This window comes from Falco peregrinus, chromosome 6 (assembly GCF_023634155.1).
Source record: "Falco peregrinus isolate bFalPer1 chromosome 6, bFalPer1.pri, whole genome shotgun sequence".
Lineage (NCBI taxonomy): Eukaryota > Metazoa > Chordata > Aves > Falconiformes > Falconidae > Falco > Falco peregrinus.
In genome coordinates this window covers 42,293,830-42,319,346 of record NC_073726.1, presented here as the reverse complement: position 1 = coordinate 42,319,346, position 25,517 = coordinate 42,293,830, and the positions used below count along the sequence as shown (strand labels likewise).

General features: G+C 41.3%; 1 protein-coding gene across 2 annotated transcripts in view; it reads left to right on the top strand.

The window, feature by feature from the left end:
- Positions 1-25,517, top strand: part of TMEM117 (transmembrane protein 117) — a 235,217-nt gene that overhangs the window by 182,169 nt on the left and 27,531 nt on the right. For both annotated transcript variants that reach the window (XM_005242091.4, XM_055808321.1), the window contains exon 6: positions 9,773-9,932. In XM_005242091.4, coding sequence (XP_005242148.1) covers positions 9,773-9,932 — 160 coding nt within the window. The remainder of the gene's footprint in view (positions 1-9,772; positions 9,933-25,517) is intronic.

Sequence of the window (25,517 nt, the reverse complement as noted above, 5' to 3'; positions counted from 1 at the left end):
TGACACCAAGCAACAGGCAGAGTAAATATTTTATTTTAAATGGTTTTAGAGTTGCTATTTTTGACAGATTTAATAACAGAACCCTTCTTAATTAAAATAAGTGAAATAAAAAGCTTTGGCATTTGCATATGAACATCTGCAGTAGCATTGTTCTTCATAGTTATTGTACACTGTGCAATGGTATGTTTGGCCAGTGTTGATTCTGGGATTAAAAATTATGGAGAGTATTTAACTTGATGGATGACCTTTCTTTCCTGAGGACTGGAAAGCATTTTAAATATCAAGAGCAGTAAATTTTTTTCCTCCCTTTCTATATTTGTTTTCACAGGGTGTTTTTAACTATCTTGGCACATTCATGAAAAACTGACATTATAAACCACTGCAATTGATCACTGAGGCAATCAGCTCTGGTGCAGGCACATTCCGCAGCTGAGTGGAGGATCACGATGCACGGAAGCAGGGGTGGGTTGTAAGCCGGGGAGACCCCAGGTGAGCACCAGGACCCACCAGGAGCCAGCAGCTAGCACAAGAGCGGCTGATGAGGCATGGGCAGGGCCAGGAAGAATGGCGGCCACCCCCCCCCAAAGGGCATCACCATGGAGTGCTGCGCTCAGTGCCTGGCACAGCAGTTGGTGGAGGGAGGGTGCTGCTGTGAAGGAGGGAAGTTCCACTGGCCGAGTGGAGAGACTTGAAGTCCATATAACCCAGCAGCTGGGCTCTATTCTGGGCCCACCAGCACGGGTCAAGGGCACTCACCCTACCTGACCCTGACAAATTGAATGGTGGGCACCTGTCTGAGACTGGCTGGGGAGTCTGCACCACCTACCCCAGCAGTGGCTGATGCCTCTACCCAGATGGAGCTGCTGAAGGGAGAGGCTGCAGTGCAGAGCTCAGGCTGCAAGGAGTGCCCATACCTCTCACCTGGGGCAGGGACAGGCAGCAGACCTGCCTGCAAAAGGTGTGCCCGGGTGGAGGAGCTCCTGCAGCAGGTGGCTGAGCTGCAGGAGGCATTGAGAAGGCTGTGTAAAATCAAGGAGGCTGAGAAGGGGTTAGCAGCTGGCTCTAAGCACAGTCTGCAGGAGACCTGCAGCCCACAGCCAATTAGCCAAAACCTCCCCCACCAGCACACACAGAAGGGAGGGGGCTGATAATGCGGAAGAATGGAAGCTTGTAACAGCAAGGACCTGCAGGAGGAAGACTTCTCCTGAGGCCTGAGGTGCCCTTACAGAACTACTTTACTGGTCTGCAGACTGAAGAGGAAAGACCCTTCACATCAGGAATGTTGCTGGAGCTAAGGCAGCCTGACATGCTCCCCATATAACAACCAGCACAACTAAGAAAAGGTGACGGGTGACAGCAGGAGGTGATTCTCTTCTGAAGGGTATGGAGGCACCCATTTGCCTACCTGATGCCCTCTCTAGAGAGGTGTGCTGCCTAGCAGGGGCTCATATCAGGGAATGTCACTGAGAGACTACCAAGCCTCATACAGTCCACTGACTGTTATCCCCTGCTGTTGTTTCATGTGAGCAGCAGTGATCCAGCCAGGAGCAATCTGAGGAGCATCAAGAAGGATTACAGAGCCCTGGGAACAGTAGTAAGGGATTCTGGAGTGCAGGCAGTTTTTTCATCAGTCCATGGAACCTGAGGAGGTGCATCTGTGGGTCCTGAGGGAAGTGGCCAATGAAGTGGCTAAGCCACTGTCCATCATATTTGAAAAGTCGTGGCAGTCTGGTGAAGTTCCCCCTGATGGAAAAGGTGAAACATAACCCCATTTTTAAAAAGGGAAAAAAGGAAGACCCAAGGAACTACAGGCTAGTCAGTCTCACCTCTGCATCTGGAAGATCATTGAGCTGATTCTCCTGGAAACTATGCTAAGGCACATGGAAAATAAGGAGATGATTAGTGACAGCCAACATGGCTTCACTAAGGGCAAATTGTGCCTAACAGATTTGGTGGCCTTCTTTGATGGGGTTACAGCATTGGTGGATAAGAGAAGAGCAACTGATGTCATCTACCTGGACTTGTGCAAAGCATTTGACGCTGTGCTGCACAACACCCTTGCCCCTAAACAGGATAGACGTGGATTTGACAGATGGACCAGTCGGTGGATAAGAAATTGGCTGGATGGTTCCACTCAAAGTGTTGTGGTCAATGGCTTGATGTCCAAGTAGAGACCAGTGATAAGTGGCATTCCTCAGGGGTTGGTACTGGGACTGGCGCCGTTAAACTTCTTTGTCAGAGACATGGAAAATGGGATTGAGCACATCCTCAGCAAGTTTGCCAACAACACTAAGCTGTGTGGTGTGGTCAATATGCTGGAGGGCAGGGATGCCATCCAAGGGGACCCTGACAGGCTTGAAAGGTGGGCCCATGCAATCATCATGAAGTTCAACAAGGCCAGGTGCAATGTCCTGCAAATGGGTCGAGGCAATTCCAAGCACAAACACAGACTGGACAGAGAATGGATCGAGAGCAGCCCTGAGGAGAAGGATATGAGGATGTTGATTGACGAGAAGCTCAACATGGCCTGGCAATGTGTGTTTGCAGCCCAGAAACTGATCATATAGGAATATAGAATTTATGATCTCATTTCTTCACTAATGTGTACTTCTGTCCCAAATGTATATAATATTAAGCAATACCTGGAAACCTTATTAGTGATGTTTTACACTTTTTAAACAACCTGGCTTAGTGGCAATTATGTGTGAAAGTGTGATGAAAAATTCTCAAAATTCTATGTCATATAAATCTAAGAGCTACTTTTCACTAAGCACAGGTAGGGCTTTTTTCTGGAAAAGGTGTAGTCAAAGGGCAAGATGCTGCTTTTTGCCTCTTGGAAAAGACAAAATGAAGATGAGGGAAATAGCCAAAGTTTGTCTTTCATCTCTTCAGTCAAACTTAACAGATCTCTTCCTATCTGATCATCAAAGCTGTAGCTTCATAAAAGATTTGGCAAAGGGGCACACAAGGCAAGAAAATTCTAAACAGCTCTAACAATGAGCAGCTCAAAGTTGCTGTTAAATTGAAGGTGGTATTATATTGCCCTCATATATGGTTGTGCAAAGAATTGTATTTGATATTTGAGCACTTCCACTATGTGATGGTTTGAGAAATGAAGTTCCATCACAGACCAAAATTTGGTTTTTGTACACTTTGTCCTGCTGATATAGACATGAAAGATCACGACAATCCATTTGGAAACAGTTCTTGTTTGCAGCGTTAAATGTTTTTTGGACTTGTATACATTTATTAGCTTGTCTTTATCTTTCCAGGGACAAATTCTGGTTTGTTCAGTTTTCTACCAAATACAGAAAAATAACACAGAGTGTTTCCTGAAGGTGTGGCTGGATAGAATCAAAAGTACTTCTCGTATAGGTCTGGAGAGGAAGTGCTATAAATGGTTGTGTGGTACTGCACTGGGGCTGCAAGAGGATGAGCCAGGCCCTCATGGACTCTGCCTAGGGGAATCCTGATGTGGGAGGTAGGACACACGAAACAGCAGAAGAAGGTATTTCCAAGCAGCCAGGACCTGAGATCACTGCAGTACATTGCATCTTCTCTCAGCCAAGACTTCTGAGAACGTCAGTAACTTCATGCTTGGCATACTGATTTAATGAAATGTTGCAGGCAAGCCAGACTTCCAGTTTGAACTGCCTTTGTCATGGCCCATAATGTTACTGAACAACTAGAATGTGTGCACTTGCATGGGCGGTTTACAGATACAGCCAGGAAAATCTTTTACCAGGAGGACTGGTGGCAGTGCTGTTATTTTGGAATTAAAACAAAACTAAATGATGTGGCCCTCCCTCTCCCTGAAATAAAGCCATGAAGTCTCAGGTTTGCATCAACACTTGACATCAATTGTTAATTGCAAAGCACGGGTGTTCCCTTCCTCTCAGCTCTTCCTCCACAGCCCAGCTTTGTGTTTCAGAGAAGTCCATCTTCTGCTCCAGGACACAGTGCTCTCTCAAGGCAAGGACTGCACAAGTATGGGATGGCACTAGTGGGATTTCAGACGGCAGTGGTGGGATTTCCCTTTGGGCAGTCAGACTGCAAGCCTCAATATGGCAGGCAGTCTGCACACTAAGCTGCACAGGCTCAACTGTGACATTCCCTGCCACACTCTTTGAAAATGAGTTTCCAAATTGCTGGCTTCTGATGGGAGAAAGTCTTTATTTCTTGCTCGTTATGGACCCAGAGAATTATTGATGTATCTGAATGCAGTCACACATTTGGAAAACAACTGCATTGCAGATTCCAGGAATAAATGGCTTTTTTTTTTTTTTTTTTCTCCGCAGACAAATTTCGGCTCATCCCATTTGTAAAAAACATGCAGTTCATAAGCTCAGGATTGTACAGGTAACATGTACAGGTGCAAGAAAAAGAGAAAAGAGTTATGGCCCAGTCAGCCAGGGCAAGGACAATGTCTGCAGTAAGGCGAGCACTGGCAAAACGGCACTGTAGGGGGTCTGCAGAGTCTTGAGAGTCTTCAGTGCCAGACTAAGCTCACAAAACTCTTTTGGGAATTAATTTGTTAACACAATTATGGGCAGCATGCAATATGGCAGCTCCTGCTCCTTATATCCCAGGAAGCTGTCCCTACCACTTGGAAATGGAAACAAGCCAGGTTTGGTTGGAGTCAACAGGAAAAGTCATCTTTACTTTTGCCACTGTTGAGTGATGGAATGGAAACATCTACTGGGGAAAGATTCTGGCAAAGTATCCTACAGAAAAATTCAGGTCCTCACACCACTAGATGGATTACTCGCACCACTAGGTTTTATGGTTTTTTCTTTCTTTCACTGAACATTTAGGATTTATCTTAGACTTCTGGAAAAGCTTTTCAGATAATCCCACCCTATCCTCAATATTTTGGAGTGGATGAAGTGAAGGTAGTGAAGGTAGCCCTGGCACTTTAACTTTAGGGTATTTGCTGAAGACGGCCGCAACTGTGCTCACCCAAATACACACTATCCTTATTTTGTTTTCTAGGGAATGTGTTGGCCTCGATGGGCCTTATTTTGTTTTTGTTACTTTTCCTTGCTGTGATGTTGCATTGGCTTTGTGTCCTTTGTGTTTCTGTCCAGGTTATTTTTTCATTACACTTTGGAAGTGTATCTTGTTTATTTAATGTACTGTGTTTCTGATCTAAGTTCCCTTGGTTCTTGTTCACCCTTTGGCCACAGCTATGCCAGAGTGTGGCATGCAGGGCGTCTGGGAACTTGGACACCAGCAGAGAAATTTCTCAGAAAGCCCCATGAGGAGTGCTTTTCTCAAAGAGTGAGGGAAGAGCAGTAGCAAGAGAGGGCTGATGAAGAGCTGCTTTCCTTTACAACAGAATTTTTATTTTAAGAATCAGTAGGAAAGTCCAGCCTGATCTCTGGTCACCATGTGCCAAGTGACAGCTCAAGCACTGTATACAAGGGACACAGAGACAGAAAGTCTGGGGAGAATTTTTTGGTGATTTTTGAAAGAGCAAGAGGTGTTCAAGAGAAGGGTGTGATATTTTCAGCCTGACAGGCAGAAATAGGGCTGAGATAATATGCATGATGGCCATTGCATGTGTGGACAATGCGAGTATGTATGGACTTTCACAGTGAGATGAGGCCCACTGTTTCCAGTGGTAGCCCTGTTAGCAGAGTTCATGCTTTAGCAGGAGCTATGCAGTGCACTGCATGCTGGCTTAATGTGCACAGGATTTAGGAATGTTGTATTTAGGTGAATAAATGAAGTCTGTGATCTCATAGCAAAGCAGACCAGTGTAAGCTCCATGATCATGCTGTGAAATTTATGGGCATATATAAAAAAATATATTATGGGCTGATATTCCCCAGAGACAGCAGGGAATAAGCAGCACTGCCTACAGTGCAGATCGATACCTGTATATTGGACTTCTCTGAATCAAAGATGCCCTGTTTTCTAAAAATTTAATGCAAACCTGTTACCCACCAGGGTCTGCATTAGGCTGCAGTGACAGCCTTTTTCTATTTACATAACCATGACCTCCACTGAGCAAACAGAAGGTTCATATGTTTAGACCAGCATCTCAGACTTCTGCAAAGTTCACGAGATCACACCAAGCGAGCAACGCTATGGATGACACATGTGGTGGGAGCATGTGACTGGTGACATACCACACCAGCTCTGAATTTCCCCACCTCTAAGTGCTTTTCAAGTAACTTTGTCTAGGGTTAGGTTGTCCAGACTTCAGAGGGTGATGGCTATGTTCTTGAATGCTAGGATGGTAGCATAGAGACGTTGTAGGTAAATTAATGCCAGGTGCTTGGCATAGTTTGTTGAAGATGGCCCATTGCCCATGGATGCTCTGTACTTACTACTAATTGTAGTAGTGTAGAGGAAAACAAGGCATCACAGCCTTTCTTCTCCAGAAATGGCATTTCTGCATGATAGAGACTGCAACATTGAGGTTACGACCCTGTCTGCCATGAGGTATTGTCTGCAGCCACTGCCAATGACAAAAATCTGCTCAAGCTTCTGGTCCATGTTGTGTATAACCTCTTGTAGTGTATAATATGCTGGGTGATAGATGCTAAGTGGTTGATCAACTTGGTCAAAGCTTATGGTCCAAGAAAGTGCTGTTGTGAGGAGGTGAAGAAGCCAGAGACATATGGTTTGGCCCTTCCTAATTGTGGGAGGACAAAATTAATGTTTTGTTGTCAAATGAGGGCCAGCAGTGTGTATTCAGTTTGCCATGAGTGACTTGGTTTAACAAATTCAAAACCAAACTCAGCCCTGGCTATCGATTATAGAAGTACAGTCTAAAAAATTATCTGTTTCTTGAGAGGTTCCTGGCAGTAAAAATTCTCTTCAAGCTTTCCCTCAGTTTGGAGTAGAACTAGGAATTTTACATCATCACTGACTGTGATAAGCACAGTACTGACTTTTCTGGGCCTACCTAAAAAATTTAACTTCCCAGTATGCAATTGGCCTGGACAGTGGTTTTTTGTAGACTTTTCTTTTAATTTATTTATTTGTATTCTTTATAATAACTTAATTTCTTGAAGAGTACGGGCTAGGTTGTAAAATGCATGTTATTGTAACTGAATAGGTACCCAAGGCACATAATCATTCAATACAGCAAGCTAGAATTATAAGTGAAATGCAAAGTGTATTTCCTTTGTGAAGTAGAGAAAGAAGTTGTCTGGTACAGAGAAGAGTCAATCCTCTCTTTCCTTTCCCCTCATAGCCCTTCCATAAGCAGAAGATGGAGAGGTCGGCCAGCCACGCTGTGAACAGTTTGATGGTGTTGCTCTTTCTCAGTAATGTGCATTGCAGAATAAAGGACAAACTGCACTGGCCTAAATATTGCAGTGTAGCTCATATTGGTTCATCTGATACGAGTTATGTCAAGCTAAATGAAATCTTCAGCTTCTCTTAATCCCCAGGACGCTGGGTCAGTGCTGTACTTTCACAAGAAGTGAACTGAACTCTAACCCAGACAAACTCTGTTTATACTCCAAAAGCATGTATTGAATATCTTGCTGTGTTCCAGTACCACAGGTCAAAAATACAACTGAGTGCTAATTATGCTGTGTAATGCAACCATTTCAAGTCTATTTCGAACCTTTTTTTATTTTTTCACATTTTCTTGTTCTATTAGCAACCTATTTCCTGCTCCCTTCCCTCTCTATTCAACATTTCAGAATGAATAACGAAGCAGTTTTTTAAGTGCATATGTATTTCCTCAAGGAAATCAGGGCTTGAGCACACACACTGGTCTTTGCATGCATGCCAATGAAGCATGCATAAAAATATGTCTGTCTTTGCTTGCATACGTGCCAAAGTCTGATGTTCCATGCTTTGAACTCCTGCTCCAAAATGCCAATGCATAATTCAAGAGGACTGAAGCAGAACAGCATTGAGCATAACTTCTGAGTACATGGTTCCCATAGCAAACTACATAGACTTGAATTACGGTTCTAAACTGCATGTGCACCAGGAGATGTGGGTTCCTCAGAAAGAGGATGAAGAAAATCGGTGCATCCAGCAGCCAGGGCAGTATGTGCTGGCTGGCAGACAAGCGTTAAGGACTGGGTTCTTTCTGGAGAACTTCTCAGCTAAAACAAGAACATTTACCTCCGTGTGAATTTCAGATATGAAGGTGAAATAGGTAGGAAGAACCACCTCTGTGGTTCTCAAGACACTATCTGCAAGAGAGAAGCACCTAATGAATGACCTTTCCAAAGTAAACCATTCTGGGTATGTGCCAAAGTGGAGCTTGTAGAAAAGTCAGTCAGGTTCAGGTACTGACAGGTGAGGTGGTAGCTAAGCAAATGTTTTGGGGATAAGCTGGCCTGGGTATTGGGTATGTCTAAGTCTAATATGCCTCATTCATTTTTTTTCTTGCCCAGATGCTGATAATACACTCAAGGGGTACTGTATGGTGCCGTATGATGTTGAATATAACTGAATTTATTTATTAAGAATAAAAATAAACGTTCAAAGGGAAAGATGGTAGCAATCAAGTTATTTTCTGTCTCATTATATTGTGAAGAAGCGCAGCCCGTCGTGCCACAGAAGAATGATGTTTAGGAGTCCAAATGCCTACACTACTGCTTATATGCATATTTGTTTTCCCTTCCTACACAGACACGGCCAAGGCTAATGTATAAAAAGAAATACATACAGACTGGTAGCCTGTGACTACTGGTGCACAGATTTTTCTTTTACTCTGCCGAGTATTTCTCCTGTTTGGAAGTGTCGTGGGAAACATACATCACATTGTTTTACAGCCCTCAGTAGCTAAAGAAAATGAGACTTTATTGCTGTAGAAAAAAACCCTGCACCCTGCCACAATTATTAAGCTGCATGCATGAGTTCAGATGTTGATATGCCCCTATTATAGCACAGATTTACTGACAGCTATGGGTACTGGGAGAAGCCTTGCTCCCCCTCAGAATACCAGCTAAATTTGCCTGCTTCCACGGAACCAGGAATTCAATCAGTCATCACTGCCAACTCGGAAGGATATCACCAAAGTGCTGCTGGAAATGATGCAGAGCTATTTTAGGGGAATAGCTTGGAAAGATATTTTCTTAAATACCATATTGTAAAATTGTATGAATTAGCCAAATGTGTCTTCTGGAATTCTTATAGCATTCATATGGAGGTTTTATTCGTTTTGTAATTCACTTTTCACTGACTTCTCAGAAATGCCATAAGATTTGTTGAAAGCTTGTACAAAGGACATCTTAAGAGACACAAAGCAAAATCTTTCTACAACCCTCAGAATTTATGAAAGATGAATTTAGCGCAACAACAATTTATTTCATACAGATGTGTTTCTATGTAAAAATCAGGCTTCACGGTTAGTATCCTATAGCTCCTACAGCTGAGAAAATACTTTTCAAAGGCTCTAATGTCTTTGGTGCCATAGAAAATATTCTCTCAAATTGTTAATTTGAATTTGGCACTTTGTTATAGTTTACTTCTTTCTTAATTTAATTAATTGGTTTGCATCTCCAGTGAAAAATATGGAATGAACAATAAGAGTAATATGCTGCAGCCCAGTTTTGCAACATGCTTAGCACTAGCTACTAAATTTCTTTTTACTAAGGATACAGCTGACTGCTTTCCTATTTTGAGTTAAATGATTTGTTTGTACACTTAATTTTCTTCAATCTCTTCTCATCAGTGGAAAAGTACTGATAAAGCAATAGTTGACCATTAGAAGACAGATAAAATAGAATGATGTGTCTTCATTACTATTGTATTCTCTCTGAAGTATTTATATTTTTTTTTCCCCTTGCAGGACGGTTCTCTTTACTCTGACCTCTGTAGTTGTGCTTGTCATCACTACTGACTGGATCAGCTGGGACAAGCTGAATCGTGGATTTCTGCCAAGTGATGAGGTGTCAAGAGCCTTCTTGGCTTCTTTCATCTTGGTGTTCGACCTTCTTATTGTCATGCAGGTACACTGTCCTATTGTTGCGTTTAAGCTGCTGAGGCAGCCTAGTGACTATTTCCTCTAGAGCAAATGGCATTTAGCTAAGACTACATAAAGGTAAATAAATGTTTAGTTTGCGATCACTATTAGTAGGAGCATTTTATAACACAATTTTCAGTGACTTTGCAAAAAAGCTTGCTGGCCTTATATTGTGAAAATACTGCTGATTTCTCTTCCTAGACTACCAGGTAAGAACTGCATGACTTTCCCAGTAAGAAGGTCACCCATAAATGATATCAGGAAAAGAAACAGAAGCTGGTTGTTTGGTAAATTCAAAGGAAGATGAGAGAAATTCAGCCAAACAAGAAAGAAATACTTCCATACATCAAGTATTCACAATATTAGTGTACACACATTACAGCGTTTTAATAGACAAAAATTAGTATTTGCTATTAAGATTCCGCTTTCCACTTTCACATGAAAATTTCTTTACTTTGATGGCAGATCCTTGTACTGTAATGTCCTCTGCCAGCAAAGTTAACGGGGAAGGTGATTCCCTGTAGTCTGCTTAATGTCTGCTCCTTTAAATCTAGCTGTTAGGGAAGGAATCTGGGTCACAAGTGTGTGGCCAAAAACCTCCTTCATGTGATGCTGTTCTGTACCCTTTGCATTTGTCTGTGGTTCAAGATTTGTGTGAATAACTTACCCAATGCTCTATGAAAAATTAGGTCATTTTGGATGAGGCAAGGAAAAGGAGCATCAAAGGTCTGAGTGACTTTTGCTATTAGTCCTAGAGATGTTAGACTGTTGAATTGAAGTTTAGCAAAGAATTTGAGAAGAAATGATGGGTCCTTTTTCTCCAATTTATTACTAACTCTGCTAGCAGTGACCGCTTCTGAGACACTTAGTTCTCTTTAATGAGATATCTATTGCTTGAGTAATTATCATAGAGGTGACACTGTGATAGAACTCAGAATTTATCACTGCTGTATTAGAACATTAAAGCTGCATAAAGTCCTACAGTTCAGTTTTATTTTCCAGTGTCTCCACCACTGTTGAGTGCTCACTGCGGTTCATGGTTAGAACAAGGAGGGTAAGAAAGGGAACACTTTTTCTAGTAAGATTTCTGGTTCTTTCTTTTCTCTCCCTTTGCATTTTACAGTTTGTTTGCCATTTCAAAAAGATTAAAGAGAATGTATAATAAATGATTGTACTTCACCAGTCTGTAATGAAAGCGTAAATGAAAATACACAATGTATCAAGCTATACAGAACTTGATACTGTATGCAGGGTAGAGAAACAGAGTTATCTTCATATGAAATAATTAGTAAACCATCCTTTCAACTTTCAAAAATGAAGTTCCAGTACTTTGACCTTGGAGTCCCTATTAATACGGAAGAGTTTTATATGAAACATGCTGTCTTGAGTACTATTTCATATTTTTACAACATAAAGCAAGAGACTCTTTTTAATTGCATTTTTGACTGATGTTTGTGTGATGGAGTTATTTATTTATTTAAAGTTATTTATTTGGACTGTGCAACTTAGTTGGCATGTTTTATTTACAATGTAGTTCTAGCATCATTGCATTTGCTACTGCAATAAAGTTGAGACAGCAAAGTATTAAATCACAAGTGAAGACCATCAGGATCATTATCATTTTATTGAAGTATGATTTAGAATTACATGTCTCTTGAAATTCTTCCTGAGAGTGTTGTCTGTTTCACAGATTTTTTTTTAACTTAACAAGCTTTAGCAACAAATTAGTAAAATTAAAAATAAAAAACCAACCAACCAAACACACACACACACTCAAAAAAAAAACCCAACAACAACCCCACACCAACCAAAACCATTAAAAAACCAAAAATGCTTAATATTAAGCAATTTCTGTTTGAGGCTAATGTTAACCAAGAGCACAGATGAAGTCTCATCTCATTTTTGAGTACAGACATTTTCTGTTCCTCTGAATGGTAGCATTAATTCTGCAAATGTGGCTGTGTTTAGCATCAAGAGAAAACTAATTAAATTTGGAAATTTATTCTCTATGCTGTGAAAAATAATCACATAATTTTAAAGGTCAGCTTTTCCTTCTCATTATTATTATTATTTAATATTTATCTAAGCCCTAGGTAGAGCATAAAGAAGAAAAAAAAAGGCCTGAGTGTTCCCTACCCTGAAAGGCTACCTTCTGTCAAGTAGACATAACCCAGACAGACATGTGAGGAGTAGAACACAGACAGCTGAACCTTATATAGACAGTTATACATGAGTGATGCTTAAGGATACATGCACTTTTTACCTTTATTTTCCATCCTGCAACAAACCCTGGCTGCCTCCCACCCCGCTCTCCTTCTAGCGTACAAAGTCTTTGCTGGGTATTCAGGGGATGGGTCAAGGAGACGAGCATGGGTGAGAGGCAGAGTAGAAGGCAGAGACATGGGACTGAAATGTCAGCGTGAAAGTTATGACCACAAAGATATTAAGACAATCCAAGAAAACAGAATGTTACAGAACTACAACAGGACCTCCTGGTTAGTGTGGTGGGCTTCTGGCCCAGGCTGTGTTCCCACCTCTTCTGCAAGCCTCGCTGTGACATATGACATCTGCCCTCCCTCGAGTGAGGAAAATGGACCCTGAGGTCTTGTTTTAGATGGTTGCTGTGTATGCATCTCCACCTGACTTTAATTGCTGTATATTTATAATCAATGAAGAGATCGAGGTATAGCTGGGGTGCTTTTAAAACTCTAGAGTAGGATGAGATGCAGCAGGCCCTAGAAGTACATGTTTCTGTCCACTGAGAATAAACAGACCCAACAGGATGAGCTAAGAGGAGCCATCCTTTAAGCCATACCCAGGAAAAGGGTTACAAGGGTGGCGTGGCTTGAGTCCAGAGCTGCAGCTCTGCAAGGATCCCAATCAGCTATTTCCACAGCTGGTAAAATTGCCAAAGTAGCATTTCTCTGCTAGTGTTCTATCATGGAGACTTCAGAGCATGTCTGCCTCTTGCAGGAAGAGTCATCTCCACTTCTCCCTCTGCTGCCTGGCCGTGATTTGAAAGGAATTTAAATTTCACTGGATCTAGAACAGTGTATCAGAGATAACACCCATTTTAGGCTGTTTGAGAGGCAGCGCAGAGGCCTCCATTCCAGTCCTATTTGTCAGGACATTTTATTCAATGTAAATACAAACACTGATTTTTTTCAATATAGAGGCTGCATATTTCCTCTATGACAAACAGCAGATCAAATTCAGTCTGATGCAGGTGAGCGTTAGTTCATTTTAAAGGGCATGGGCTGGCTTATAGTAAGAAAGTAAAAACGCTACAAGTTAGTTATTTTTTCCAGTATGGAAGTGAAGTTTGTAATTTCCACAGTGTTTAATTATGCATGCCCTGATAATTGAGATGGAAGATGCCAACATATGTATATTTCTGGCACTCATAGCACTCACTGCTGTACATAGGCATTGTTATATTTTAAACCTTAGTTTCAGATTGAGTGCAAGACCAGATATATTAAAGCTGGATATGTAGTAATGCTATTATCATGTAACAGAACTTGTTACTATTTTTAATAAAAAAATAATCTATTTAGTTGTATTCCTCAAAGAGGTAATGGAAAAGCTGTTAATTAAAGGAGTAAATATGAAAAATGAAACTATAATCCCACATTCCAAATGTCTCTATTTGAGCAAGTAGACAGTACCATTAGCCTATATACTGCCTTATCTTTTTTTTTTTTTTTTTTTTTGTGTGTGTGTGTGTGTGTGTATGTGTGTGTGATGTTCATAGACTCATAGAATTATAGAATGGTTTGGGTTGGAAGGGACCTTAAAGATCAGCTAGTTAAGTTCTTAGTGACTTTGATAATGGGTAGGAGCCTGTGGTGGCTGGATTATTAAACCTCGTGTGTCCAGGGGAGATGTCTTGTTTCATCTCTGTAGTGTCTTTTGTGAGCATTTACAGGTTTCTCCAGACTTCTGAAAGATTGTGAAGTATTTCAGCCTCACCGTGGAGTTACATACTGTAGCTCCCTTGCTGAGCACTTTGCAAGTCCCATGGCGTAAATTCTTGCAACTCTTACGACTTACTGCAACTTTTCATCTGATGGTACAGTCAGATACAATGTCTGAGTGATTTAAAAGCTACCCAAAAATACAATTTGATTCCAAAAGGAGAATTTATTCTTCAATAAACTGAAGCAATTCTGTAACGGCTGAGTGGAATAAACAGAAGCCAGGCAGCACTTACGTCTAAGATTCTTTGTGACAGCCCTTGTATGTGAATCTTGAACTAAAATAATCTCATTAATATCAAATGGGAATATTCTTGTCCATAAGGACAATATAATTTTTTCTGTAACCTGGAAGCAATGAAGGTCAAAGACAGTCAGATAATTAACAACATTCCTTATGACTGGTGCTCGATCTCTGCTTATGTAGGTATTAGGATATCAGCAGATAGATTTTTAAAAATAATAACTATTTTTCAAATCTGTTTTCCTTATTTTTGTATGTAAATTGCTTTTAAATGTAACTGTAAATCACTCCTTGCTACTGGAGTTGAAAATCAACAGATTTAACGGGAGGCCTGTCACTTCTTTTTTTGTTTTGTTTTCTGCAGAATGATAAGAGAATTAGAAGTTTAACAAATCGAAGAAAATCTGGATTTAGGGTCTTCTGTGTTTTCTTTTCTAGTACTTCATATTTCCATGAAAAAATGTAATTTAGCTACTATGTAAGTTTAATTATGTTTTGCATATGTCATTGTTAAACAGTAACTCAGAAATGTTATCAACAAAATGGAACAGACTCTGGTCTTGTTAACAAATACATAAAGTGGGGACAGTTCCATTTATTTTAAGTTTTACATTGATAGAGAGACTGTTTGGATTAAAATCTAGTACAATGTGTAAGCACATTAAAAATACGACCCACAACATCAAGTGCATAAATTAAGGTATAATTTCCTTGAATACTTAAAGTAAAAAGAGTAGAAATACAGTCTTGTCCACACAAAGTGATTAAAGACTTGATTTTGAGAGGGTTAGTGTGTTTTAGAAAACCTATTTAACTTTGCAAACGTAATTTCGTTGTGAACTTTTAATTGGATTTACACTCAGTAATTTGCTAGAATTAATTTACACGTATACAAACGAGAGGAGAATCCTGATTTACACTTTAAGCAGAATACACAGGTGTAGTAATTTTTCTTTGAAACAGATAAGCAAGAAATGATTTTGCAGGATATATAAATATATATAAAATAAAAAAGGATATATAAAATGATTTGTCACTCCTGTCAAAGAAGATCCTCTCACCTGTACGTTTGATTCAAGGGTGGCATATAAAATTTTTTTGTTTCCTAACAAGCAACAGCAAAAAATACCATTGTATAGTTTGTTCCCTAGGAAGTTTCTGAACTTTGAATGAAAATGGCCTTCTAAAAACCTTCCATTCAGCACAACAACTTCTGAAGAAGTGAGCACTTGAATGTAAGGGTACTTTCCATCATACCTTGGCTGGGTTTTATAACATTTGAAAACACAATAATAAATTACAAGTCAAAACCCATGAGAAACATCTGTGTTAGTGAGGCTAGCAACAAACTTCTGCACCATCTCTGACATTCAGGATTTCTGTTTGTGAGGGGTTACTATGCTTTTTTATTCATGTACTACTTGCCCTTTCAAGATGGGAACCTAGCCATAAGGGCAGGTGACCAGTGGCAGGTTTTTCAGAGGAGTCAGGATAGATGAGAATTCACCTTTAATAAAACTGTCAGCAGTCAGCTCCATTACTGGTGTCCCCAGCCATTACCATATGGCAAGGTTTTACAACGAGGAGCCATATACCCTAGACTACTTTTTTCAGATATTATGTGGGGTGTTTCATTCCTCTCGGAGTACATTGCTCTTCACTCTCAGATTTTAGACATGCCTGTCAAACAGCATTACAAAAATGGATAAACATTTTGAACACTCACTTGTACTCAGCTAATTGTGCAATGTTTGCCCAAGAACCCTACTGTGAGGGTTGGCTCTGCATTACTGTACCTCCCAAGGCCTGTGGATCTCTGAAGGAGAAGGGACAAGTTCAAGTGAGGTAATTTTGGAAGAAACCTTTCTATAGCAAATAATACATTTTCCTTCCTGCAAAGTCTCTCATGGAGGAAAGACTTTCCCCTCTTCTTTTGTCCTTTCTACATTCTCATCCTTCTATGAACCATGGAAATGGCCATTATTAGCACTGATGTAAGACATGCAAAAATAATCCTGAAAAATAGAAGTTAATTAGGACAACTAGAAGGGAACAACTCTTGATCTACAACTTTGCTTTATTTGTACTTACGAATTCGAGTGACAGACCTGAGTACATTCCTAAACACTGTTCAACCTACAAAATGACAATGTTTCTCATGACATTATCAGCACCATGGCGTTTCTTTCTAGTGGGTCAGAGACAGGTCTTTTTTGCCTATCCTCGAATTGCTCCATTTCTTGAACCTGCCTGCACAGCTGCTGCTCACAGATTTATGTCTGCATTGAATTTCTTAGTCCCAAAATGCTTTGGTTTATTTCCCTGAGAGTCACTGGTTTGAGGGGGGTACCAAGTCTTTCTCCTTTCTATTTTTAGCACAGAACAGTAGCACTCCTGAGCTCCACTTTCATCCCTCCCATTAGACACCTGTTTTCTGTTAGCATCCCTGTATCTTCTGTCTATGACCGCTATCAAGGGAGTGGGTTAGTTCCTGGCTGTCACATACTGAGAGGGACAAGTTAGTGTGGTCCCAGAAATGGCCTGTTTGACAGCTCAGGAACAAGCAGCTAGAAATGGAGTCAGCATCCCACAGAGTGAAATGTCCCTGTCCCTCTCCTGGCAGGGAGGTGAGGCTCTGAAGCAGTGCATGGACCCTCCACACCTCCTTCATGTTTTTTTCTGTGGACAAGGCAAGGAGAATAGACATGTACTATATTTGCAGATCAGAGAATATAATAATGCATTTGAGATCCACTGCTTTTATCCTGAAGGGAAACACCTTTTGAATATGATGGAAGTGTACGTAGTGTGTATGTAAAAGGATGATGAAGGGGTAAAGTACATCATTGTTATGTGTAATTAAAACCCAGAAGTTTCTGTCAGAATATTTTCAAGATCCAGCTGGATGTATAAATTCCTTTCGAAAATTTCTGAAACGTTCCTTCACCGCCTTGCTGGAACCCATTATAAAATACAGTTTATTTCTTCAACTCTTTCAAATAGTTTGGGACTAAGAAAACGATACGTGAAATCATTTTCCCCTGAGAAAAGGTGGATGTATCTTGTCCCTTATTGCACATTATATACCTTACCTTTTTAATGAGTTGTGTGGTTTATATTGCAGTTTGCATTCTGTGCTTGTCTAATTTGTTAACCAGCACCACCATTTTACGCTGTAGATTTTGTCAAACAAGACATGTGAAGTACAGTATTTTTGAGTGCATTTCATCCTTTACGCTGGTCATGGATGGTTAAATTTTACTTGGATGCATTATATTTGTCTCAGGCATTATAGATACAACTCCAGGGTTTGCTTCAGCTGCTGTAACTTGGTGTGTTTGTGCTGACCTGGATCCTACTGTGCCAATTTATACTGGCTGAGGGCTGGGCCCTTCTTTTAGTTCTGTGACTCAGTTCCTTATTTGCTGAAAAGGAACAACTGTAGTTCTTTCACTGGTTGTCTGATTGCCTGCTTAGCCCCTAAGGTGCTCAGAGAAGGATGCTGTCCTACTTGGTACAGCTTGTAGCGTAATCAGGCACCAGTCCCAGCTAGAGCCTCTTGGCTCTGAGATGGCTACACACAAAATGAATTAGCTGCAAAAGCTTCTCATTTGTCACGGTCATTCCCTTTTACCCTGACAATGGATATGTGCCATACATGTGACACTGAGGCCCTTCTTTTACAGTGCAGGTATTGCCTGACATACTGAAGCAGTTCTCCAAAAGCAGATCTAGCATTTTTACACACTGCTCCCTGAAAGTACCATATCCAGCCCAGATGCAGAAAAACTGTGGAATTCTAAGAACAAGAAAAGCTGGAAATTGTTTGCAAGTCTTTAACAGGGCTATTTTCGTCTTTAGTTGCAAGGAGAGTCTTTTCACAGATTCTGCTGCTATCGGTGCATGATAGGCTTTGTTGTTCTGGGGTATGTCTGATGACTGTTTAAGATTATATTGCAGTGATATATGTTGATATAACAGTAATGGTGACATTCATATAATTTCAACTCTCCACAGCAATGCTCTGGAATGTATTATTTCATTGTAGACATCTGCTTTGTAATGAGCGTTGTTACACAGGTTTTTATCTAAAAATGAAAAATCTGAGATGAGATTGAACTGGTTCAGCTGTTTTCTGAGTGATAGAATTGCATGCAATTTGTAAATGCAACCATGTGAGTTAAAAAAAGGAAGATAAACTTCAGTTTGCTATCTCTAGATAGAGTGTTGCCTTAAGACAAGTTTTATGCCTGTCTGTATCTTATATTTAGTTACAAGACATACTGAATTTACAGGACTTAGTGACAGGCCGTACCTGGACATACAGAACCACCTAGCAACAATACAGAGTTCAAGTAAGGAGAAGGAGCAAAACCAGCTGGGTTGCTCTTAATCAAACCTTAAAGGGGAACAGAAACAAGAATATGTCTAATATTGTTGGTCTAAGTGCATTATTTCTGCAAAGCTGATTGAATGGGAGTTGTTTATACTTCCTTGGAAAGTTTGAAGCCTGTTATATGAGCCATTAACAAAAAGACATGCTTACTTTTATTGCCTTTGAGTTCTAACGTGCTATCAAGCTGCTGCTTTTCTTTGTATAACAAAAGGGACATATGTGGTTAGTCACAGTATCTTGAGATACTGAGTACATTAGATATTTTTGCATCTGTTAGAATCAGACTTTATCGAACACATCAATAAGTAATTCATTATCATATGTATAGAGGAAGTATTCCCTAGTGCTTTTAGTGATTTGAAATTAGAATTGCAATGGTTTCTCATTTTGAACTAACATTTAATTACTCAGCTGTATTATGTTTGACATCATGTCCAAGTGGTCATAGCTGTTGTGTAAGTGTAACCTTAAGTCAAGCAGGCTTCTAGTCCCCTCCATGTCAGAAGCTAAAAAGTTTCTGTTTTCTGGAATCTGACCATGTTTTCTTGCCTGTCCTATGATGCTCATTAGGGAGAGGAGAATCCCCCGCATAACACTTACCACATCTGACAGATAGACCAGGGACCAGCATTGCATGACACAGTGCGAATCTGTTTCCCACTGGAGCAGTGAGGCAACTAAATCAACATGCCTATGGAATCTCCCGAATAGTCTCAGTAGTGCTCTGCAGCTGACTTTGGACTGTTCTATGTCTTGTCTGGTCCCCAAATAATTACTCTCTTCTCTATCTTTTCCTACTACCTAGGTAGTATTTGCAATGTAATTTTCCATTAAGATTCCTTAGAGCCCTGCGTAAGCCAACAGGTGCTGTAGGTGCATTAACACATTGTCACTGTTGCTGAAATGATACAAACAAAGACAAAACACGTTGTTAATCAAACCAGGAAAGAGCTATATTTTTCACCTCCCTCCCCTAACACTTGTTCGATCACTGCAGTAGCCAGTAATGCTGAACTTGTCTGGATACCCGTGATGCCAGAACGACACAGCCTCAGGTAGGATGCAATGAGTACAGCTGGCTCTGTTTGCCTTCATCTCCCACTTTGTCAGCAGGAAGGGCAGCCACAGGCATGGAGGGCACTGTCTGTTACCAGCCCATGGAGGTGGAGCCGTCAGAGCCTCTGAACTCAGCTACACCAGGCATAGAATCTGTTTCTCCCTGGGTGAAGGTAGGCGAATTAAAGAGCCACTTTCAGGACTGGCTCTGAGCAAGGCAGTCCCTGTCCTAAGGCAGCAGATTGCTGGGGTGGTTTGAAGCACTCAGGAGAGCCATAAGGGAAAGAGGGGCCCAGGCCCTGCAGCTGTGGCTGCAGCTCCATGCCCAGCCACCTCCAGCTCGAAGCAGCCATTTGCGATCAGTTCCCTGTCCCTGAGCAAACACCCTGGTGGCAGCTGGCTGGTCCTGCTGTATGGGGTAGCACAGCAGCAGGGAAAAGGACTTGAAACTGGTTTGATCCCCTGAAATCCTCTCCCTCCATCCAGCAATTCTGTACAGTGCACCAGTTAGGTACAGAGCAAAGGCAGATTCTGGTGGTGGGGCCCCACTCCCAGGACAAAGCATTTGTGTGGTTTCAATGACCCAGACCTGGCAGAGCTGCTTTTCTGCTGCAGCCAGCCAAATTTGGCTTGCACCTTCAAGAAGCATTTATTCTGTCCTGGCCAGCTCTGTTGCCATTTCTTCAACAACTGTAGAAGCCTGTGGAGCACTGTGTTTCTCAGTGCATTTATAGCTTGCATCCCTGCCAACATTAATTACGTAATACAGTAATCCAGAAGACTGCACCATGGCTGTTCTGGCTGGTACTGGCCATTTTGGGCTGTGATTTTATTTCATCTTTCAGGAGAGACATTGTAGCTCTTCCTTTCATACAAAACCAGCTTTGATTTCACCCTCCATCAGTTCTCAGTGAGCTCTGCTATGATGTTATTTCCCACATCAGGTACCACATGAGGAATTAAATGATGGAAATCTGTGGCTAGGTAATCCATTTTATTGCCTGTAGATGAAAATGAGAAAACAGTGTACATCTTTTTCTAATGTATCTCACTACGGATTTAAGGATATAATCCTATAATCCTTGGATGGCTCTTTGCTTTTAGTTTCTCTCAGGTGGTCTTTGGGATTGACTATATACAATGTGCAGAACGCATTAGGTTTATAATGAAATTTCATTCCACTTCAGAACTGCGTGCTCAAAGCAGAGAAACAAACAATCCTCAACAGCAGTGGTGATGCCATGTGCAGCACAGAGTCTATTTAGGAATAGGTGGCAGAAAAGAAGTGATTAAGTGATCTGCTTTATCCGGCGGCCAGAAGAAACCAAAAGAACTGTTGTCCCATCTCGAGTCTGCAAGTGTACTTTTTGATGGCCCTGTTTCAGCCCGTATTTGCAGACTGTGTGTTGGAGAAGGCTGCTCAGAGTGCCCAGACTGTGCCCTGCAGCATCTCTGTGGGCAGCCTGCATGGTGCTGCACCAGCCACCTCCGGCTGCCACCTCCCAGGCGAGAGCTGCAGCCTGTTCTCTTGGCTGCAGATTGGTACTTTTGTCCTGACCTTAAGTTGTGAAGCAACAGCTACATCTTCTGAATGAATGTTAAATACCCTTGGGGATGTTTCTGGCATCTGGGCCAAACAATTACTGCACTAATCTAAATTATACAAACTCCTACTATTCCTCAAGGTCAGGCTGCAAAGATTTGCATATCTGGACAGTGTTCCAAATACAAGGGATGAGAGAAAGAAAACTATCACACAAACACACCTAATATCATAAATGAGCAGATGATGACTTAAGCAATACAAATAGTTACACAGAAAAAAATGTTGTTACAAACGAGACAACACTACTGAGGCTGCAAAGCCATGCATCCAGAAGCTAGGAGATGCTAGAATTAAGGTCACCAGTGTAAACTTTTCACCCCTATTGTGTGTATGCACTATGACACAATCTTGAATTATCTATTCACATCCCATTTTTCCACGGGACCTGTCTCACTTGCTGCAATGGATGAATGGTGTCCACGTGTGGCCCCAGGCCTTTGCTTATTGCACACTACTGAAACCTGGATATGAAGATGAAATCATTCATTTCCTCATGGGCCTTTTTTGTGACACTCATCGCTGTACTTCCCAAGGGCTTTTCAAGCATTAATCTATTTATCTTCACAACAGCCTTCACAATAGGAGTATTATTGTCCGTTATTGTCCACATTTTATACTAAGGCACAAAGAAATTAAAGTCAAAGCGTCCCTAATTTGAGATGTCTGAAGACATTATTATGAAAATTTATGTTATTATCCATCTTTTAGCTAAGCGTTTACCTAATTGGAGGAGGAGGGTCTAGCATATTATTTCATTAGGAGCGGACAGAGCCACATATTTACTTGATGTAATCTTATATAGTATTACACTGACAGCCCTATTTCCTTTGCATAATTCAAATGGTTATAAAAGCAGTTCCTTTGTTTTGAGTGATGGCTATATATTTAGCTTCATAAAAAAGACTGGTTACTTTTTAAAACCGATCTTACACGTACAGGGCAGTCTTATCTAGGTAGTGCTATACACTACAGAGCTCTGTATTTTGTCAGCCCTTCCTCTTTTCCCCACTGGCAATATATTCAGGTCCAGCTCTCACTGATTGATTGCAATACCAGACATGGGCACTTGTCACTTGAACAAATCTAAGCTTAGGTGGGATGTAGAGGCAATCACACAGGAAAAAAAAATAAAAGAAAGCAAAAAAAAGGCAAACAATTCCTAACTGCTTTGGAATAGTTTGGGTTTAGAAATTCACTTAATATCTCACAGATGTGTCCTGGCAGAGTTGGCTGAATTCCGTTCCTCCTAGCAGCAGTGACCCCAATAACAAGTGGCAAATATTTTCATATCTGCTGCTGTCCCTTGTGTTTATACCCTTCTTCCCACACACCTTCCAGCTTGTGTAGCAGATGCAGGAGAACTACAGGGGTCTCTGTTGTTGTATATTCCCACCTCACAATCACAAATTACATCCTCTTTAATGAAAAAGTGTCATGTCTTCTGGAACAGTGTGTAACCATGTAACTAGTAAGGGTTGTGCCATGCATACACACATGGTACGGATGACCTTAGCCTGACATCTAGTTCATGAGCGTTCACCATTGAACCCTCCAGACAGTTCCCTTAATGCAGGACTTTCTGTGTGCACATGTCCTTTAGTTTTTACAAAAAAAAGATAGCTACCTCAAAATCAGAAGTCTGCCATATGAATCCCATGTGTCTTATCAGGGTACTGAAACTTTTAGTTCCCCTGCACAGATGTTTGCCATGTGAGCTACCTGCTACTAGAAGCATGTGGGTTCTTCCTGATGAGCCACTTCAGAAGGGAGACAAGTACTTTGCCTCTGGGCTTCACATCTGCTTGTAAAACAGCAGGGGGTGGTGATAATTGGAGTCATACCTATCAGTCCAAACTCCAGAGCCAGAGGCGCTGACACTTTCTGACCATTTCCCCAAGTGTGGCTTTTTCCTTCCTGTCACTTCCAAATCCTCTCTCCCTGTCTCCCTCTCTGCTCCCATCCTGGGTTCTCCTCACCTCTGGTTCTGTGACATATCCCAATTCCAATTCCAGTTTTCAGTCTTTGAGTCTCTCATTTCTAGTCTCCACATCCAGTGAATCCTAATCATCCATCCCAAGCCTGCTGTCTAAATCAGAATCTCTCCTTTTCTCCCTGTCCTTTCTCCGCAGGTCAGACCCTTTTCCTCAGCCAGCCAGCACCAGCCTGCTGCTCCCATCCCCACCATGCTTTCTAACACTCCACCCTCTTGCCCTGATTCAAATCTCTCCCCTCCTTCTGCTCATTTTGTGTAGCCTATTCCAATTTTCCTATCAAGTCTTTCTCTCTCTGCTCTCATTCCCCTTCACAGCATGACTATAGGTGGACACAGCTTTCATTTAACGATGCGGCTGCACACAGATGTGCCGAGCCTTCTGCTTGGCCTCTTAGAGAGGGCTGGTGGGCAGGGAGGACAGGGCTGGGGCCACTGTATCCCTGCTAGACTCAGACACAGAGCCAGGAGCCCTCTTGCCCCCCATCTTCCCTCAACTCCAGGTGCCTGGCCTCATCTGCATGCAGAGTACTTGGGATCAGTAATTACAGGAAAGCTGGCTCTCCATCCTGCAGCTGCTGTGCAGGGCCACCTCAGTCCCTGTTTCTGAGCAATCAGAGTCCTGCCAGCAGCAGCACTGGGGGTGAGAGGCAAAGGGTGAATGGAGGATGCTCTGTCTCTCTTCGGAGAGTGGCAGTTTCATAGTCTAATGAGCTCTAGAAGCTGAAAGACACTTCAGCATGAGGAGTGGTGCAGAGTTTCTGAAGCTACTTGTTTCTGAGCCTTTAGCTAAATTCTTGCAAGTATGAAAATTATTGTCTTTTCAAAGATATGTTAAACTCTTCCAGTTTGGGGCAGATATTCACAGGGTAGCAAAAGGCACATCTCTGACACAAAGTTAGTCCCTTGCTAAACTGTATGTCTCTACTTCAAAGCATGAGGCATATCTACAAAGCAACGCAGCTTATTTTCTCTTTGGTCTCACTCTTAGATGTGTTTGAATGGTGCTAGTTGAAAATGTCAAAACCCTAAAACTGAAACATAACTGAACAAAAAAAAAAACCCAACAGCCTGAGGCAGACACCTGGCATGGGCTATGTTTAACCCAAGCAGTTAAATTTGGAAAAGTTATAAGCAAGTGAAATCAGTATATTGTACACAGGGACACCTTAACAGTAAACAGCAGTGCTGTGATTTTTGTCTGTTCTATATGGCACCTGCCACCGTGGTAACTGGGTGCCCTTGTGATATGGGTTGTATGAATTCTCTAGCGCCATTTCAATAGCAAAATGAACCCAAAAAGACTCATAGTACAAACAGTTTGTTGCATTTCATTCTTTTGCACTTAAAAAACTACACCAAAGGTCTGAGCAGGGTGAAAATCACCAGGGTTTCCCATACAGAGTTTTCTTGCTCTGTAGCTCTGTGGTTGGGAGGGCTTGGAAGGCAGAAGAGCTTCTATCCCCTTCACCTGCTGAATTTCAGATAGACAGAGGTGGGGGTCTTCCCAGCTCTACAGATCTGTGCTCCAACACCCTGGCCCCAGTTTTAGCCTTCACTCAGGTGGTGGCTCCAACTTAACACAACTATTAATTTGCAGGCAAAATGCCTAGGTCATATTGTGATGCTCAGTCTCAGCAGAGTTGTTAGCCACTTCCATGTAATCATTTATCAAACTCATTTTCATATTCATTTTTATAGCAATAATACTCTTACTTTTCTTTTACATATTGCCTGTAAGTATAAGCAACTCTGAACACTAAAAAGATCTGAAAAATAAAGTTTTCATTCCCCATACAGAGCTGGTCAATAATTTTCCACAGTGTGTCCCAATGCAAATATACACAGTTAGGATGTCTCTTCTATAAAGAATACCTCAGTGAGTATTGCTAACAGGACTACCCGTCAGGACAGTAATATCCATCAAATGCAATTATTTGCTCTATCAGTTACCAGTATTCTTAATTTATAAGGCACAGATTGCTATTGGAAATGCAGAAAAGTAGTCAGTCTTGAAAGGTAATAGTTAAACTACAGATTCCCTTGGGGATGGGATAAAAATGTCTGTATAGTCACACAGAACCATACTGGCATGCAAGCTAGGTGGGTCTCCAGGTTGTATAAGAGAATTGAATAAAATTATTAATATATTTCATGGGAAATCATAGATTTGTATAACATTAAAATCAGAATGAGAACATGAACTCGATTTTCCTTAGTGATCTGGTTCTAAAAGGTACAAGGTCTGGTAGAAATCCTTGTGCAAAATCATACCCATAAAAAGAGAAATTCAGAGGTCAGG